At 39.7% G+C, this 16,209-nt stretch overlaps 1 protein-coding gene and 2 non-coding genes across 5 annotated transcripts; 1 reads left to right on the top strand and 2 right to left on the bottom strand.

The window, feature by feature from the left end:
• Positions 1–3,107: 3,107 nt before the first annotated feature.
• LOC115797630 (small nucleolar RNA U3) lies at positions 3,108–3,322 on the bottom strand. Its single transcript, XR_004021441.1, has one exon. It is a non-coding gene; the product is annotated as a small nucleolar RNA U3 (small nucleolar RNA).
• A 1,542-nt stretch (positions 3,323–4,864) lies between these two features.
• LOC115797628 (small nucleolar RNA U3) lies at positions 4,865–5,079 on the bottom strand. The gene has a single exon (XR_004021439.1). It is a non-coding gene; the product is annotated as a small nucleolar RNA U3 (small nucleolar RNA).
• Positions 5,080–6,685: 1,606 nt separating this feature from the next.
• Positions 6,686–13,881, top strand: LOC115797213 (tRNA methyltransferase 10 homolog B-like). 3 transcript variants are annotated; one of them, XM_030753733.1, is made up of 9 exons: positions 6,686–6,712; positions 6,909–7,072; positions 8,462–8,570; positions 8,675–8,808; positions 8,964–9,116; positions 9,413–9,491; positions 12,890–12,957; positions 13,136–13,259; positions 13,340–13,881. In XM_030753733.1, the coding sequence occupies exons 1-9, from the start codon at positions 6,703–6,705 to the stop codon at positions 13,462–13,464; spliced, it is 966 nt and encodes a 321-aa protein (XP_030609593.1). In that variant the 5' UTR covers positions 6,686–6,702; the 3' UTR covers positions 13,465–13,881. The 3 variants fall into 3 exon arrangements, with proteins under 3 accessions (XP_030609593.1, XP_030609594.1, XP_030609595.1); XM_030753734.1 differs by having other exon boundaries at positions 6,687–6,750; XM_030753735.1 differs by lacking the exon at positions 6,686–6,712 and adding an exon at positions 6,740–6,763.
• The last annotated feature ends 2,328 nt before the right edge of the window (positions 13,882–16,209 follow it).

A 16,209-nucleotide genomic window follows, 5' to 3' on the forward strand; every position in this document is an offset into this window, starting at 1 on the left:
GCTTTTTCTAAAAGTCTGCACCAGCTGATCTGACTGAAACAATTGTGTTTGATTGTGTCACAGATGATCCTGATGCTCCTATCCTGGTGAGTCCTGTTCATCCTGTGACTGAAGGAGCTTCTGTTAGTCTGAGCTGCAGTTTGAGGACACAAAAAATACTTTCCAATGTGTTTTTCTATCACAATGACAAACTTATTCAAAATGATACCCGAGAGGAGCTGAAGATCTCTGCAGTGTCAAAGTCTGATGAAGGTTTCTACAAGTGTGAATACTCAGGAAGAGAGTCACCACAGAGCTGGATGTTAGTTAAAGGTGAGCAGGATCAAAACACTTGATGCATTTTTTGTAACTGATTTTGATGACCGAGAAGGAAAATATCCAATATAATTACAGTTTATTAATAATTGTGTGTTGTTACACTAACTGTGTCAGCAGCTGACAGCTCTTCAGCTCCTGTGTGGCTGATTGTTGGACTGGTTTGTGGAGTCTCTCTCCTCATTATTCTCCTGCTCTTGTTGTATCGCTGCAGAACGACCAACAGTGAGAACTTTTCCTTTACTTACTACAAACTCTTCACTCATTCAGATACACAAATGCATCATGAGGTCCGTGTGAAAGCAAATGTCTTCTTTACATTTTTAATAAAGGTCCTGCTAATGAGCAGACGGTGAATCAGGATGATCAGCAGCAAGTGTACTCCTCTCTTCTTCATGGTTAGTTTCTCATCTAGTTTAAAATATTCTGATGCTCGTTGCATCCAGACTGTAATTATTACATCTGTTGCAGCTTTTAATATAAATGTTTTTTTCTCTCTGACCTGTAGGTGATCTTTGTGTCTATGAGACACTCAGATACTCGGAAAACACTGAAAATGGTAAAGTACACACTTTCATTAATAAAGAGCTTGTAGAAGCTAGATCATTATACAATAAAGGTGATTATCATTAACCTTTAACGCCAAGTGTGTCATATTTGATACATGATTTTTTGAGACTTCTACATAATCAGTTTATTTCTGTTTATTTTTGTTTCCTTGAAAAACCTAAACAAATCTCACAATACATTTTTAAGCAGTGCAAATTAATTTTCAAATACAACAACAGTTGCCACAAAGCTTTTTATTTTGTAAGGTGAAGACCCTACAATAATTACAAGGAAAACCCAACAGTCAAAATGACCAAGCAAGCAAGCACTTGGTGACATTGGGAAAGAAAAACTCCTTTTTAACAGGAAGAAACCTCCAGCAGAACCAGAGTCAGAGATTAATAATAACTAATGATAAAGTGCAGAGTGGGGCACAAACACAGAGAGAGTGAAGAAGAAACACTCATCATAGGAACCCCCCAGCAGCCTAGGCCTACTGAAGTGTAACTAAGTGAGGGTTCAGGGTTACTAGTTATGGCTATGGACAAGAACTTCACTTTTATCTGAATTTAGAAGCAGGAAATTAGAGGTCATCCAGGCCTTTATGTCTTTAAGACATTCCTGCGGGTTATCTAATTGATGTGTGCCATCTGGCTTTATCGATGGATAAAGCTGAGTATCACCTGCATAACAATGAAAATTGATGCAGTGCTTTCTAATAATACTGCCTAAGGGAAGCATGTTTAATGTAAATAAAATTGGTCCTAGCACAGAACCCTGTGGAACTCCATAATTAACCTCAGTGTGTTAAGAAGACTCCCCATTTACATGAACAAATTGGAGTCTATTAGATAAATATGATTCAAACCACTGCAGTGCAGTACCTTTAATACCTATGGCATGCTCTAATGGTCAACAGTATCAAAAGCTGCACTGAGGTCCAACAGGACAAGAACAGAGATGAGTCCACTGTCCACTTTTAAGTAATGGTTTAATTATAGCCACCTTAAAAGCCTGTGGTACATAGCCAACTAATAAAGACAGATTTGAAGCATCAATTAATGGAATGACTTCTTTGAGCAGTCTGTAGGATTGGGGTCTACTAAACAGGTTGCTGATTTGGAGGAGTACTATTGTAAAATAATAACCCCAAATGTAGCAAATATGATACAAATTAAAAGTCACGTATGCAAATTAACATTTTAAATCAGAAGATTCAATAAACACTCCATTTTCAAAAAACTGAATTTTCTGTGAATTATTTCATGGTTAAGGCTTTACAAGGTAGAAATCAGTAATAATATTATTATTTCAGGTCAATCAGAAGGTGATTACGTCAGTGTTGTGAGGCCTCTAAAAGTCATTAACAAGACGAGTGAGTGCACAATCTCTGAGATTTGAAATGCATAATCTACAGTGGTAATTATTCTCACTGATAATAAATGCAAACAGAGGGTGTTTGTTTTTAAATGCTTTCCTCTGATCACCTCAACAGGACAACGCGGTGACCCACAGGAGAGCTCTGACTACTATAATGTGAATCCAAATCCAGCCACAGCTCTATAAAGCAGAAAGTTGTACATGGTGTTTAAGTGTTTCTAGTTATTGTAAAACTATCAGTGTGAACTGAAGGTATTTTTAGGACTTCTTCTTTTATTGCATTCATAACTATAACATCCATATATATATATATATATATATATATATATATATATATATATATATATATATATATATATATATATATATATATATATATATATGCCCAGCACTGTGGAAATGCTGTTATATTTTAAAATAAAAATAAATAAATTGTCCCTAGTGACATAAGCACAGCTACAAACCAAGTAAAACAATCACATTGATATCACAACTCGCTCCCCAATTTGTTTCCGCTTTTCCTCTTTACCCAACCATTGCATCATAAAGACAGACACCATATTAATAAGTGCATAATTTTTTTCCTGTGCAGGGTGTACCCAACCTTTCGCCCTATGACAGCTGGGATAGGCTCCAGCCCCCCTTTGGCAGGAATAACTGGGAGAGAATGGATGGCATCACAATCATTCATTCATTTATTCAGATCAAAGCTTCACGCACCAAAACCATCACGTGATTATTATTGCTCCTATTGTTTTACATTTATTGTCCATTTGATGGCGCTCTTGAGGAGATCACTCACCGTGACAGTCTGGGCCACGTGTTTCAGTATTTACTACTTTACCTTTTGACACCATTGCGTAACCACTCTGATCATACTCCTTCCTTCGCTATTTCCGGAGAAACAGTGAACGGTCATCAAAAGCACAGAGCGTAAGATATAAATCAAGTCTCTGCGCCCGCTTCGCGCTCAGAAAGAAGTATCAGCACCTCTTCATCGTGGTTAGCGAGACCAACACTTTAGAAACGCATTTCTCAAGTTAGAAACTATAGAAATGATCCCTGAAAGTATAGTCTTAACGAGTTTAGTCGCTTTCTCAGCTATTACTACAGGGACGCTGCCGCTCTCAGTCACGGTGCTGTCAGCAAACGCTACCTGCTGTTTGTGCTTACTGGGTTCACAGCCGCGCACATCGGTCCAGGCCCCCGGACAGCGACTATACCGGGCTGAGAACCGTAAAATTATATAAATCCGTAATCTGGAGTACCCACAATGCACTCTGGCGGCACAATGGGAATCCAAATTCAGCCACAGCTCTAAAATCTTAACAGCAGCTCTTTAGCTGTTTCTATCTTTTTCTCTTTAAAGGAACTTAAAAACTTGAAGCCACTGTGAATGAAAAGGAGCAGATTTTTCATTCAAAGCAATGATCCTGATAGCCTGAGTTTATGTTTTCTGCAGAAAGAATTGCTCAGCGTGTTTTGCTTGTTTCTCTCCCATTACATCATAATTTTAATGCACGTTAATGAGCTGTAAATCTGTTTTATGTTTGTAAGTATTTCTTTGACCTTTTTTGTTTCTAATTATTGTAAAATTATTAGTGTGAACCGAAGGCCTTCTTCTCTTATTGCATTGATACTAATAACATCCATATTAAAAGGCTTTACAGCAAGTATTGAGGTATCACATGACTGCTAAACATCTTAAATATGTTTTTAACATGCGAGCTTATTGTCTTTGTTGTTTCCAGTGCAGATGTTTAAATACAAATAAACAATATGGAAACATTTTAATTCAAACTTTGATTCGAGTTTATTTTTCCACTTTCTCAGAGGGTTATTAATGACATTTTAATGTTATGCTTGTATCAGTGTTTCCATTTTAATTGTTTGCGTACATATTCCCGGACTATAGTTTACATTCTGTTATCTTTACAGTCACTTTATTATGTCACTTTAGCATTCACCTGGTTTCTGCTTTGCACTAAATGATTACTGTACTGTATGTTTTGAAATATTGTGTTATAGTTTTTATACTTATTTGTTCTTATGTAAGCACGAAGTACCGCAGCAGTTTCCTAATGTTGTGAACCTGTTCACCCATATGGCAATAAAAGCTTCTGATTCTGATTCTGGATTATTGATTATTATACTTGAGCACTCTTACGTTGTACAACAAAGTTGACTGTTTTTAGTTGCAAATGGTGCAGAGACACAATCCCTGCCTCAGATCACCTCGGTGAATAAAATTACTGCCAGCACCACAGTCAGGGAGGTTTTTTAGTCAGGACGTCACTGATAATGAACAAGGAACTTTATTTTATATAGTTTACTTATTTGTTACTTTATATTTTTACCTTTTGTATATAAAAGGTATTTTTCCAATAACTTTATTAAACATATGTACAAACAGAAAGCGATCTTTATCAATCAAAAACAACCTGCATGACATTAACACAGATTGAACACAACGATCTGTAAATATACAATAAAAATTAATCATCCTACACTTGTAATTTAACTGAAGTATCAAGATGCAACGCGCATGATGAATTAAAATCGTCAATAACTCAGTACTTGGTATCTACATATTATTGTTATTATTTAACACTTCGGCGTAACCACTCTGATCATACTCCTTCCCTCGCTATTTCCAGAGAAACAGTGAACGGTCATCAAAAGCACAGAGCGTAAGATAGAAATCAAGTCTCTGCGCCCGCTTCGCGCTCAGGAAGAAGTATCAGCACCTCTTCATCGTGGTTAGCGAGACCAACACTTTAGAAACGCATTTCTCAAGTTAGAAACTATAGAAATGATCCCTGAAAGTATAGTCTTAACGAGTTTAGTCGCTTTCTCAGCTATTACTACAGGGACGCTGCCGCTCTCAGTCACGGTGCTGTCAGCAAACGCTACCTGCTGTTTGTGCTTACTGGGTTCACAGCCGCGCACATCGGTCCAGGCCCCCGGACAGCGACTATACCGGGCTGAGAACCGTAAAATAATATAAATCCGTAATCTGGAGTACCCACAATGCACTCTGGCGCCATGCCCCCCTCCTCTGCGTCTTTCATTGGCAGATGTGATGCCGCACGTCAACGTGTTAGCCTCAGATGCTAACAACAACAGAAGACTAACCCGCAAATGTATAGCAGAGTTTTAGAGAAATCTGCCACATGCACAGTGTGACTGGATTCGGCTATCACGTGCTGCAACACAATGAGAGATAAAATAATAAAAATAAAGAAACAAGGGTTTTTTTTCAGTTTTCTGATTAAAACAACTAGCTAGCAACGGACGCTTGTGCGTCGATTTTTGTGTACCGACTCCAAACAACTGCTCCTACCATCGTGACGAGCCGACTGTATTTTCTTTTCTTTTCTTTTCTTTTTACTATTTTAAAGGGTTGATTTATTTTGGTAAAATATGTAGAACACGCTTACAACTTTATGCCACAACAGCACAGTGCTCAGAGATATAGAGATGCTCTCGCTTTCATTTTTAATTATCCTTTTATTTGTAATGATTCTTTCAGAAATTCTGTGGCAGCTGCCAGGTAAACACAACCACGACAGAGAAAAACACTTTATTACAGGCAGCCATCAAACAAAATAGGAGTAATTTTGTAAAAGTATGTTAGGTGATTTATTTAAAGGCATGTAATTTTAAACACTTGAGTCATTTTTAGTAACTATACAAAAATGTTTTAAAATGGGCTGTAATAATGTTAAGCTGTGCAGTGAATTGCAGTGACTGCTTGGATGCAGGTTTTAGTGAGTAGGATATGGGCTAGCTGCTAGATTTACATTAGCTGGTCCACCTGAAGAAATTTCTGGAGTCAGTCCCAGTATGAAGAATCACTCTGGTATATTTAACGAGTCTAAAACATCACACTCCACAGCTTCATGGAAACCCCCGAAGTATTCACATGTCTTATAGCTGCAGGTAAACTGATAATAAAAGATTTGTTTGACTCACCACCCAAACGCTGACTGAGGTGTAAACTGAGTGCGCGGGTAATAAGAAGTCTAAATTGCAGGATTTGCGCGTGCCTAAGTAGGACAGGAAAACAACACAGACACAGTTTCAAAGCTTAATTTGTAAAGCTCATGATATATTTTACTTCTGGGGGGGGGGACAATCCAATTGTTCATTATTTGATGTAATTTCCAAATCAAAAAAGTTGAAGATGGCATTTAGTGTTGTTTTTTAATGCAGTGACAGCACTAATGGTGGTCAGGTGGCAACGGTGTTAGCAGCTTTTGAATACAAAGGCCTTTTGATGCAGCTCATTTACACAAACAGACTTTCAGGAATCTTTGTTTTATTTAGTGTTTTATTTCATTAATCCTAATTTATTCATCTCTTTGCCCCGCCTCTTCTACTTTGTTTACGTTACGTCATTCACGCGCGCCGCTCACGTGTTCATTTAAGCGGAGGCGACTCGTTTCCAGCACAGGCATGTGTCTGGGTATGTCCTCCTCTGTCTGCGTTTACTGAGCTTTTCAGGTGTCAGTCGGGGGTTTGTGTTTGCACCGTTACGGGGCGCACGCGCACACGCACACACACCTACCTCTTTTTAAAAAGTCTTCCACTACCTCAAGCTGTACCACAGCACAAGACACACGCGTGGACGTTTACACGGTGTTCTTTGTTTTTATTCGCAGGGGATACCTGCGGAGCCAGCAGGCAGACTGAGATGGCTCAAACCGGGCCGGAAACGTGTGAATCGCGGCTGGATGGAGCTGCAGAGCTCCTGGAGCTGCTTCACATCGACGTGGAGATTGACGCTGTGCACCCCAAGCCCGGGAGAGAAGATTTGCCCTGTTCTGTAAGTTTGTTTACTGAATCTTCCGCATAAACAAGGTGCAAAATCTACATATAAAGAAATCACTGTTCAATGAATACGCAGTAGTAATAATACAACTTGTGTAGTAGTGTTTAAAACGCAACGTGCTTCACAGTTTGGATAAAACCACACAAAGATCCGTGATCACCTGAGTGTCCAGGGCTTTATATGTTATTAATAACATTTTCAAATGAATGAGGGTTTCTTGATCATCTACATTACAAATATCTCCAAATTACTGATTTTTTAAATGATATTTTTATTATACAGAGGTGTCAAAACTGCAAAATAAAGGCATCAGGTGAACATGATCTAAAATGACCTGACAATCTTGTTTCTGCACCCACAAATGTGACTATGTGGCTTTGCTCTTAATTTTTTGATGTAAAGCAGATTCGTGTTATGATTTGAGTTGTTTGAGCAGCTTTTTCATGAGTCCAAACAGTTTTGTGACCTTAGAAATCTCAAAGCTTAAAAATCCACTGGGAACATTTATAAGTACATGAGTTTTCCTTTAGTTTAAGTGGCTGTCCGGTTCACAACATGGTAGCGAGACCTGCTTTGATGTATGTAAGTATGTTAAAAACAAATGCTGTCTTCCCATTTATACCTGAAACCCATGTAGACAAAAAGAGCAAAAAAAGACACATTTTGATACCTAAACCACATGAATAGCCCAAAAAATAATGAAGTTACAGCCAATTAATCTCACCGATCTCTCGGCCTCTTGGCTTCCACTGCAGAGCATTCCAGGCATTAATAAACTATCTCCAGATGAAGAAAACATGATGAAACTGAGTCAGTTTTAAGGTGAAACATAAAATTATGCATCCATATATCTTAAATTAGTGTCCAAATATGCAATCGGTACTTTTCGAGATGTGTGGTTTGCAAATGGCAGCATTGACTAAAAGACACGAGGCAGAGATGAAGATGTTCAGGTTTTCATTGGGAGTGCCCAGGATGGGTTATAAATGAGTGCATCAGAGGGACGGCTCAGGATGAGCAGTTTGGAGACAAAGTTAGAGAGGCGAGGCTGAGGTGGTCCGGACATGTGCAGAGGAGGGAGAGTGGATATGTTGGACAAAGGATGTTGAAGATGGAGCTGGTGGAAAAGAGGAAGACCACAGAGGAGGTTCATGGATGTAGTGAAGGAGGACATGCAGAGGGCTGGTGTGACAGAGGAGGATGCTAGGGAGCTGAGATGGTAGCTGACAGAAGAAGATCGCCTAGTTTTTAACAGCAAAATGTCACTTTTGTTTAATCGATAAATGAAACGATGAACTGTTCTGTAATTGTGTGCCCCAAAATATCTTCAGACTTGTGAGAGCTTCTGCGGGGCTCATAGTTATTTGTCTGTTTAATGAACAGAGGAACGTGCTGAGGAAGCAGCGACACTGGGAGAAGCAGCTGGCTGCAAAGAAGAGCAGGAGGAAGGAAGAGAAGCTGAGGAGGAAGATGAATCGTGAGCTGGAGTCCGGTAAAGACTCAGCAAAGAGAATCTTAAGCAGCAACTGAGAGTGAAAGTCTCCAGCTTGTTTAATCACAGCACCTGTCCCTTTTTGTGTTTTCTTTGTCATCCAGGCGCTAGCACAGACCGTCCTCAGCTTACCAAACGGGTCATGAAGGCGATCACTAAAGAGCGTTTAGCTGAGGCTCGGTCGACAGGCCTCAAAGTCTGTGTCGACCTCAGTATGACGGACTGCATGTCTGACAAGGTTGGTGGATGATGGCAAAAACCTTAAAACAATGTTTTCAACTTACAAAAAAACCCTTTATTTTAAGAGTGACACTTTTTAAAAGGTTTTTGCTTCATTAAAAGTGGTTACAGAACGTTTATTCGCCTTCAGCAGTGTATGTGTTATTGTTGCAGGAGATTAGCCGACTGGCCGGCCAGTTGAGACGACTTTACGGGTCAAACAAGAAGGCGACTCGACCGTTTCACCTGTTTCTGACAGACCTGAGAGAGGACAGTCGTCTCTACAGAGAGTGCGTGCGAATGAATGACGGCTTCCTCAACTACACGGTAATTATGGCTGCCTGGAACACCTCACCCAGGAGGCATCCTAGTCAGATGCTCGAACATCTTTTCTAAAATCATCAAGCAAAAAAAAAAAAAAATCTCTACAATTTTGGATGTTTTTCTAGTTAAAGAATTGATAAATACCTTAAAGACAATTATTTTAAGTGGAGGAACTGACCATCACTGATTACAGGACACTCACAGTTGTTTCACACTCTCTGTAATGTGAACCAAAGATGGTCGCAGCCGTTTATGAACAGATGCTGATCATTTTTCTTTCTCTGTGTTTTTCTTTATAGATGGATATAACAGAGGAAAGCTGTCTGGACCTGTTTCCTCCAGAAACTGTTGTCTACCTCACTCCAGATGCTGAAGAAGGTTTGAAAAATATTTTGTTAACTGAACATATGAATCAGATCAAAAATGCTTCAGTAAATGTAATTTATGTGCATTTGTTTTGCTGTTGAAATGCGTTGTTGGTCCAGCAGATGGCACCATTTGGCAGCTGTGTTTACTGTTGCTTCTACTCATCTTCCTGCTGTTTGCCACTTTATTAATGTTACTTTCAAAATTCATTACACATGATATGGAATTTTAATACGACGAGATTAATAGAAAACAGCTTTAAAGCACAAAATATCTTCACTAAATCTATACAGAGACAGAAATATTACATGAGACGCACATTTAGCAGCCACTTTATTAGGCACACCAGTTCAATTGCTCATTAATATAAGTATCTAATCAGCCAATCACATGGCAGCAACTCAGTGCATTTAGGCATGGAGACATGACCTGCTGAAGTTCAAACTGAGCATCAGAATGAGGAAGAGGTGATTTAAGCAACAGGCTGGTCTGAGTATTTCAGAAACTGCAGATCTGCTGGGATTTTCCCACACAACCATCTTTAGGGTTTACAGAGAATGGTCTGAAAAAGAGAAAATATCCAATGAGCAGCAGTTCTCTGGGTGAAAATGCCTTGTTGGTGTCTGAGCTCAGAGGAGAATGGCCAGACTGCTTTGCGCTATCAGGAGGGCGACAGTATCAAATAACTCGTTCCTACCAAGGTATGCAGAAGAGCATCTCTGAACAACAGGCCAAACCTTGAAGCAGATGGGCTATACTGTAGCAGCAGAGCACCACTTTGGGGGGCACGCCTGTCAAAGAACATGAAATTGAGGCTACAGTTCATCCAGGCTCACCTTAAAACTGGACAGGTGAAGATTAGAAAAAGTTGTTTAGTCTGATGAGTCTCAGTTTCTGCTGTAAAATTCAGATGTTAGGACCAGAATTTAGCATAAAAAACATGAAAGCATGGATCCATCCTGCCTTGTGTCAGTGGTTCTGGCTGGTGGTGAAATGACCTGGGGGATATGCTCTTAGCACACTCTGACCCCCTTAGTACCAACTGAGCATCATTTAAACACCACAGTTTCAGATGGCCTCCACAGTCACCACATCTCAGTCCAACAGAGCACAGCTGGGATGACACAGAATGGGGAATTCACATCATGGATGTGCAGACAACAAATCTGCAGCAGCTGTGCGATGCTGTCATTTCAACATGGACCAAAGTCTCTGAGAGATGTTTCCAGCAGCTTGCTGAATCTGTGCTATGAAGAATTAACCCTCGTGCCCTCCTCGGACATTTTTGTACATTCTTTTAAACTTTAGTTTTTCATTTTTGCTGTGTTGCAGGTAGTGGCATGAATTTTTTGTAGGAAATCTTTTTCATTAAATTATTGAAATCTAATGTCTTTTACTCTTACATGTCATTCATACTCTCGGGGTACATTTTCACTCTCTGGACACCTTCGTGGCAAAAATGTACACGCACCAAAAAACTTATAAAATCCTCATACATTAGTATATTTTTTTTTTTCATAAATCACCTAATCAACTTCAGACCTACTCAAAAATACCAAACAATCATTTTCAGGATTTTAACCCTTTAAATGCCAGTTTTATTACATGAATGATTGCATTTTTTGTTTAAAAAAAAACACCAAAAATTGAATATTTTTCATATAACAAATAATAAATGGATGGTGCAATGGTGGTGATTAGAGCCTTGAATATGTCAAAGATTAGCAACAAAATTGATTTGATTGCATTATTGTTTTTTTATGTAGTGCCAGATTTTCCCTCTGGACACCTTCGTGACCAAAAATGCCTCATTGACTTCCATTGAAACCACAGTTTTTGATCTCGCTGCAGCTGCAGTATAAAATCATGCATTCTGTAATCTTAGCATTTCATTTTGAACACAAGTAGTGATATTGGACATTTTGACTGTATTCCATTAGAGTCTGTCATTTTCCCATTTTAGGCTGATGAATGAAATTCTTGTATTTTTGCCAAGTATATTATGGAGCCATGTGAATACCAGGGGACCCCTGAGAGTGCATGTGAGTGCGAGAGAATGTGTGTTAATTTGTAAGCACACACCGATATTGTAGGGGTGAAAAAGGTCACCTTTGTGTTTCATGTGCCTTTGAGAAGAGGTGCATGAGTAAAATGATGCCCTCCTGCCTTTGATGTACTCACAAACAACAACAAAAAAATGTAATTATGTTTATGCATGTTACAGCCCCCCCCTTGCCTGCAGTGTCTAGGGGTTGCAGGGAGCGTAACACAACAATAAAGGCAAACCAGAAATGGGATCTTGCGCATGCTTAAAAGGTTTATTTACAGATATTTACAAATAACTATTTACCAACCAATATAAGAAAAAAAGAACGAACAAAGGAAGCATATCATACTTCAGGGTTTCCACGGCCAAAATAACAAACAAAACCCCCCCACTTCCTAGTAAGAAATATAATACTAATCTTTAGGGTGAAAACAAAAGACAGTGGCTTAGCTTCTTGGCTAGCCACAAAACAGGAGAAAAAGGTAACAAACAGAGAACCTCTACCAAGCTTCCACAAAAACAAAAGAAAACAAAAGAAACCACAGCAGAGCCAAAAACACAAATACCAAGGTTTTTCTACTAGTAATCTTAAACACTTTCAAAACACGCCACCCAAGGTCCAGCAACCACACACATCAAAGCCCAGTGGCCTAAAGGCAAGGAGAACTGGCAGCTGGAGCCTTTTATGCAGCCTCCCAAAATGACTGCAATGCCATTCACTTCTGGCAATCAGGCTGGAAGCATCTGGAGGAGAGAGAGAGAGAGAGAGAAGGAGAGCAGCTCTCTTTCAAAAAGAGGCCAAAGGTCAGTGGCCGTAACACGTACCTGGCTGCGTTCACAGCCAAAGATAAACAGCAGCTTGGCTGAGGGGCTCATTTCATTAGTGAGCAGAGAAGGAGAAAGATCTGGAGGAAAAATGAAGAGACATTTTAGTACAGAGGAAGCATTAGAAATGGTCTTGCAGCCCTTATCTACCGTCAAGCTGTAGGACTCATCTGAAGAAGACACAAGCTTCGATGGGGAGTCTGACATGGAATGGTCACTGGAGTCCTCCACTGCTGAGAGTACCTGTGACCTTTCCTCTGAAAGTGAAGCGCATACGGAGGATCCTGCCTGTCCTGACAGCCTGTCCTGACAGTGAGTGGACAGTGAAAAAGTTTGGTCTCCATCCATGTGCGTGTACATTTTTGCCACAAAGGTGTCCAGAGGGTGCAAAATTTTCATGAGTTCATGAGGGTTAAAGCAAAGGTGGCCCAACATAACACCATCAATGTATTACTAATAAAGTGACCAGTGAGTGTGTGTACATGATATATTTTGCTGATATTCATCAAGTCCGTATTTTTTTCCTCTTTTGTCTCAGCTTTGGAAACAGTGGATGCTGACAAAGTTTATGTCCTTGGTGGTCTTGTGGATGAAAGCATCCAGAAGGTACTTTGCTTTAAAACTGATTGTAACATAGATGTTGCGCAGTAGCAGCTCTAAGCATCATGCCCAGTAGCTTTCATTTTTTTTAGCCTTATGTCTGGAAATATTACTGTACAGCAGGTATAGTAAAGTGTGTGTTTATGTTTGTTTTGGTCTTTCTGTTGCTTTTTCTGCTCTGCAGAAGTTGAGTCTCTCCAGAGCCCGAGAACTGAGCGTCCAAACAGCGAGGCTGCCCATAGATGAGTACATGGTGAAAAAGAACAACACAAAGAATTTCCACTCAAAGATCCTGGCTGTTAATCAAGGCAAGTATTTTTTGTCCAGAAGACAGTTAAGGGTCTTTTCCACATCCTTCTGGTGTAATAAAGTTTTCCTCCGTCCACAGTTTTTGACATCTTGTTGACTTTCTGCGACAGCAGCAGCTGGACAGAAGCTCTGCAGACGTGGTTTCCTCCAGGGAAGGGTTATGTGGTTGCAGCAGGTGATTCACCACCTCAACCTGCAACATAGAATCATCACAAAGAACAGTGACATTATTTAACATCATCTTAACTACTGAAGCTCCTGCTGAAGGACATTAATAGAACATGACTGTTCATGTTGCTGGTGGGAGCTGACACACTGTGACAACTGCTGTTCAGTCACTTTAACACAGGAACAGATGTTTATTAGCTTTAAACAGATTTCAGGGAATTGTATGAACACGCAAGAACATTTGTGAGATTTTTACACTTTTTTTTAGAGTTCATGTGATTATTTGCCAACGTCAGCATTGGTGAACACCAGCATTATGAGCATTATATAAAATGTTCAAATCCTGAAGTGTTTGGTGGTAAAAATGTCATTATTTTTTAACAGTTCTGTTTTATATGAACCTTTATAAAAATATTGTTTTTAAACTACATGTATATAAAGAGATTTTTTTAATAAGACAATAATAATAATAATAATAATAATAATAATAATAATAATAATAATAATAAATTATATTTCTAATCCGATTTCATCCAGTCTACATGTGTTTTGTGGACATTTGACCGCATCCCTCTGAATATCCTGTGAGCAGTGCTGGAGGATTATGGGGTGTCTGGCCTGTTGTTGCGGACCATTTAGTCCCTTTACAACTGCAGCGAGAGCTTGGTCCGCATTGTCAGCAATAAGTTAACATAAAAAACAATATATAGCAAACATTTGAAAAATGCAATCAAATGTAGACAGAAAAGGTCATCTGGAGTATATATATATATATATATATATAAAACAATATTTTTTTAGGTCAAATTCAGTCAAAACAGAGTAAAAGTCAAACAGTCTAGATCAAGCAGTTTAAAGCAGCACAGTCAAAACAATAGTCAACATTTCTTCTAGTGTGTATCTGTATATGACATAAAAAAACCCAACAGCTGCCCTTTGTCATTGATTCTAATTTTTATGATCAGAATTTCTGGGCGTTGCCAAGTGGTGGAAGGCTGCCGCCTTGCTGGTCTCAGAATCTCGTCTCTGCTTTTTAGCAGATGATGCAGTCCTGCTGGCTTCATTAGGTGGTGGCCTCCAGCCAGGAGGAGTGGTTCACAACCAAGTGTGAAGCAGGAGGTATGAGAATCAATTTAATAATTTTATTTATATAGCACCAAATCACAACAAACAGTCGCCTCACGGTGCTTTGTATTGTGGGTAAAGACCCTACAATAATATAGAGAAAACCCAACAGTCAAAATGACCCCCCTATGAGCAGCACTTGGCGACAGTGGAAAGGAAAAACTCCCTTTTAACAGGAAGAAACCTCCAGCAGAACCAGGCTCAGGGAGGGGCAGTCATCTGCCGCGACCGGTTGGGCTGAGGGGAGAGAAAAGACATGCTGTGGAAGAGAGCCAGAGATTAATATCAATTAATGATTAAATGCAGAGTAGAGTATAAACAAAGTAAATAAGGTGAATGAGAAACAGTGCATTATGTGAACCCCCCAGCAGCCTAGGCCTATAGCAGTATAACTAAGGGATGGTTCAGGGTCACCTGATCCAGCCTTAACTATAAGCTTTATCATAAAGGAAAGTTTTAAGCCTAATCTTAAAAATAGAGAGGGTGTCTGTCTCCCAAATCCAAGCTGGAAGCTGGTTCCACAGAAGAGGGGCCTGAAAGCTGAAGGCTCTGCCTCCCATTCTACTCTTAAGTATCCTAGCAACCACAAGTAAGCCAGCAGTCTGAGAGTGAAGTGCTCTGTTGGGGTGATATGGTACTATGAGGTCTTTGAGATAAGATGGTGCCTGATTATTCAAGAACTTGTAGTTGAGGAGAATGATTTTAAATTCTATTCTAGATTTAACAGGGAGCCAATGAAGAAAAGCCAATATGGGAGAAATCTGCTCTCTCTTTCTAGTCCCTGTCAGTACTCTAGCTGCAGCATTTTGGATCAGCTGAAGGCTTTTCATGGAGCTTTTAGGACAGCCTGATAATATTGAATTACAATAGTCCAGCCTAGAAGTAATAAATGCATGAATTAGCTTTTCAGCATCACTCTGAGAAAGGATGTTTCTAATTTTAGAAATATTGCACAAATGTAAAAAAGCAGTCCTACATATTTGTTTAATATGTGCATTGAAGGACATATCCTGGTCAAAAATGACTCCAAGATTTCTCACAGTGTTACTAGAGGCCAAAGTAATGCCATCCAGAGTATCTGGTTAGACACCATGTTTCTAAGATTTGTGGGGCCAAGTACAAGAATTTCAGTTTTATCTGAATTTAGAAGCAGGAAATTAGAGGTCGTCCAGGCCTTAATATCTTTAAGACATTCCTGCAGTTTAACTAATTGATGTGTGTCATCTGGCTTCATTGATAGGTAAAGCTGAGTATCATCTGCATAACAATGAAATTTGATGAAATGCTTTCTAATAATACTGCCTAAGGGAAGCATGTATAATGTAAATAGGCCATGGTCCTAAGCCGAAAAAGGGTGGAGTGCCTACTCCGGGTCAGGGTCGAGTTGCTGGTCTGTCATGGTGAAGAGAGAGTTGAGCATAAAAGCAAAGCTGCTGATTTGCTGGCTGATCTAGGCTCCTGCCCTCACCTATGGTCGCAAGCTTTGGGTAGTGACCGAAAGGACGAGATTGTGGTTACAAGCAGCAGAAATGAGCTTCCTCTGAAGAGTGGCTGCCCTTTTTGGAGATTGGCTGAGGAGCACAGTCATTTGATCACTTGTTCTGGGCATGTCCTAATGGGAGGAGGCCCAGGGGCAGACCCAGGACATGCTGGAGA

Source organism: Archocentrus centrarchus, chromosome 18 (assembly GCF_007364275.1).
Source record: "Archocentrus centrarchus isolate MPI-CPG fArcCen1 chromosome 18, fArcCen1, whole genome shotgun sequence".
Taxonomy (NCBI): Eukaryota; Metazoa; Chordata; class Actinopteri; order Cichliformes; family Cichlidae; genus Archocentrus; species Archocentrus centrarchus.

Coding starts and splice junctions, on each gene's coding strand:
- LOC115797213 (XM_030753733.1), top strand. Junction 9,117..9,412: donor ACGGCTTCCTCAACTACACG/GTAATTATGGCT, acceptor TTTTCTTTATAG/ATGGATATAACAGAGGAAAG. Junction 9,492..12,889: donor CACTCCAGATGCTGAAGAAG/GTTTGAAAAATA, acceptor CTTTTGTCTCAG/CTTTGGAAACAGTGGATGCT.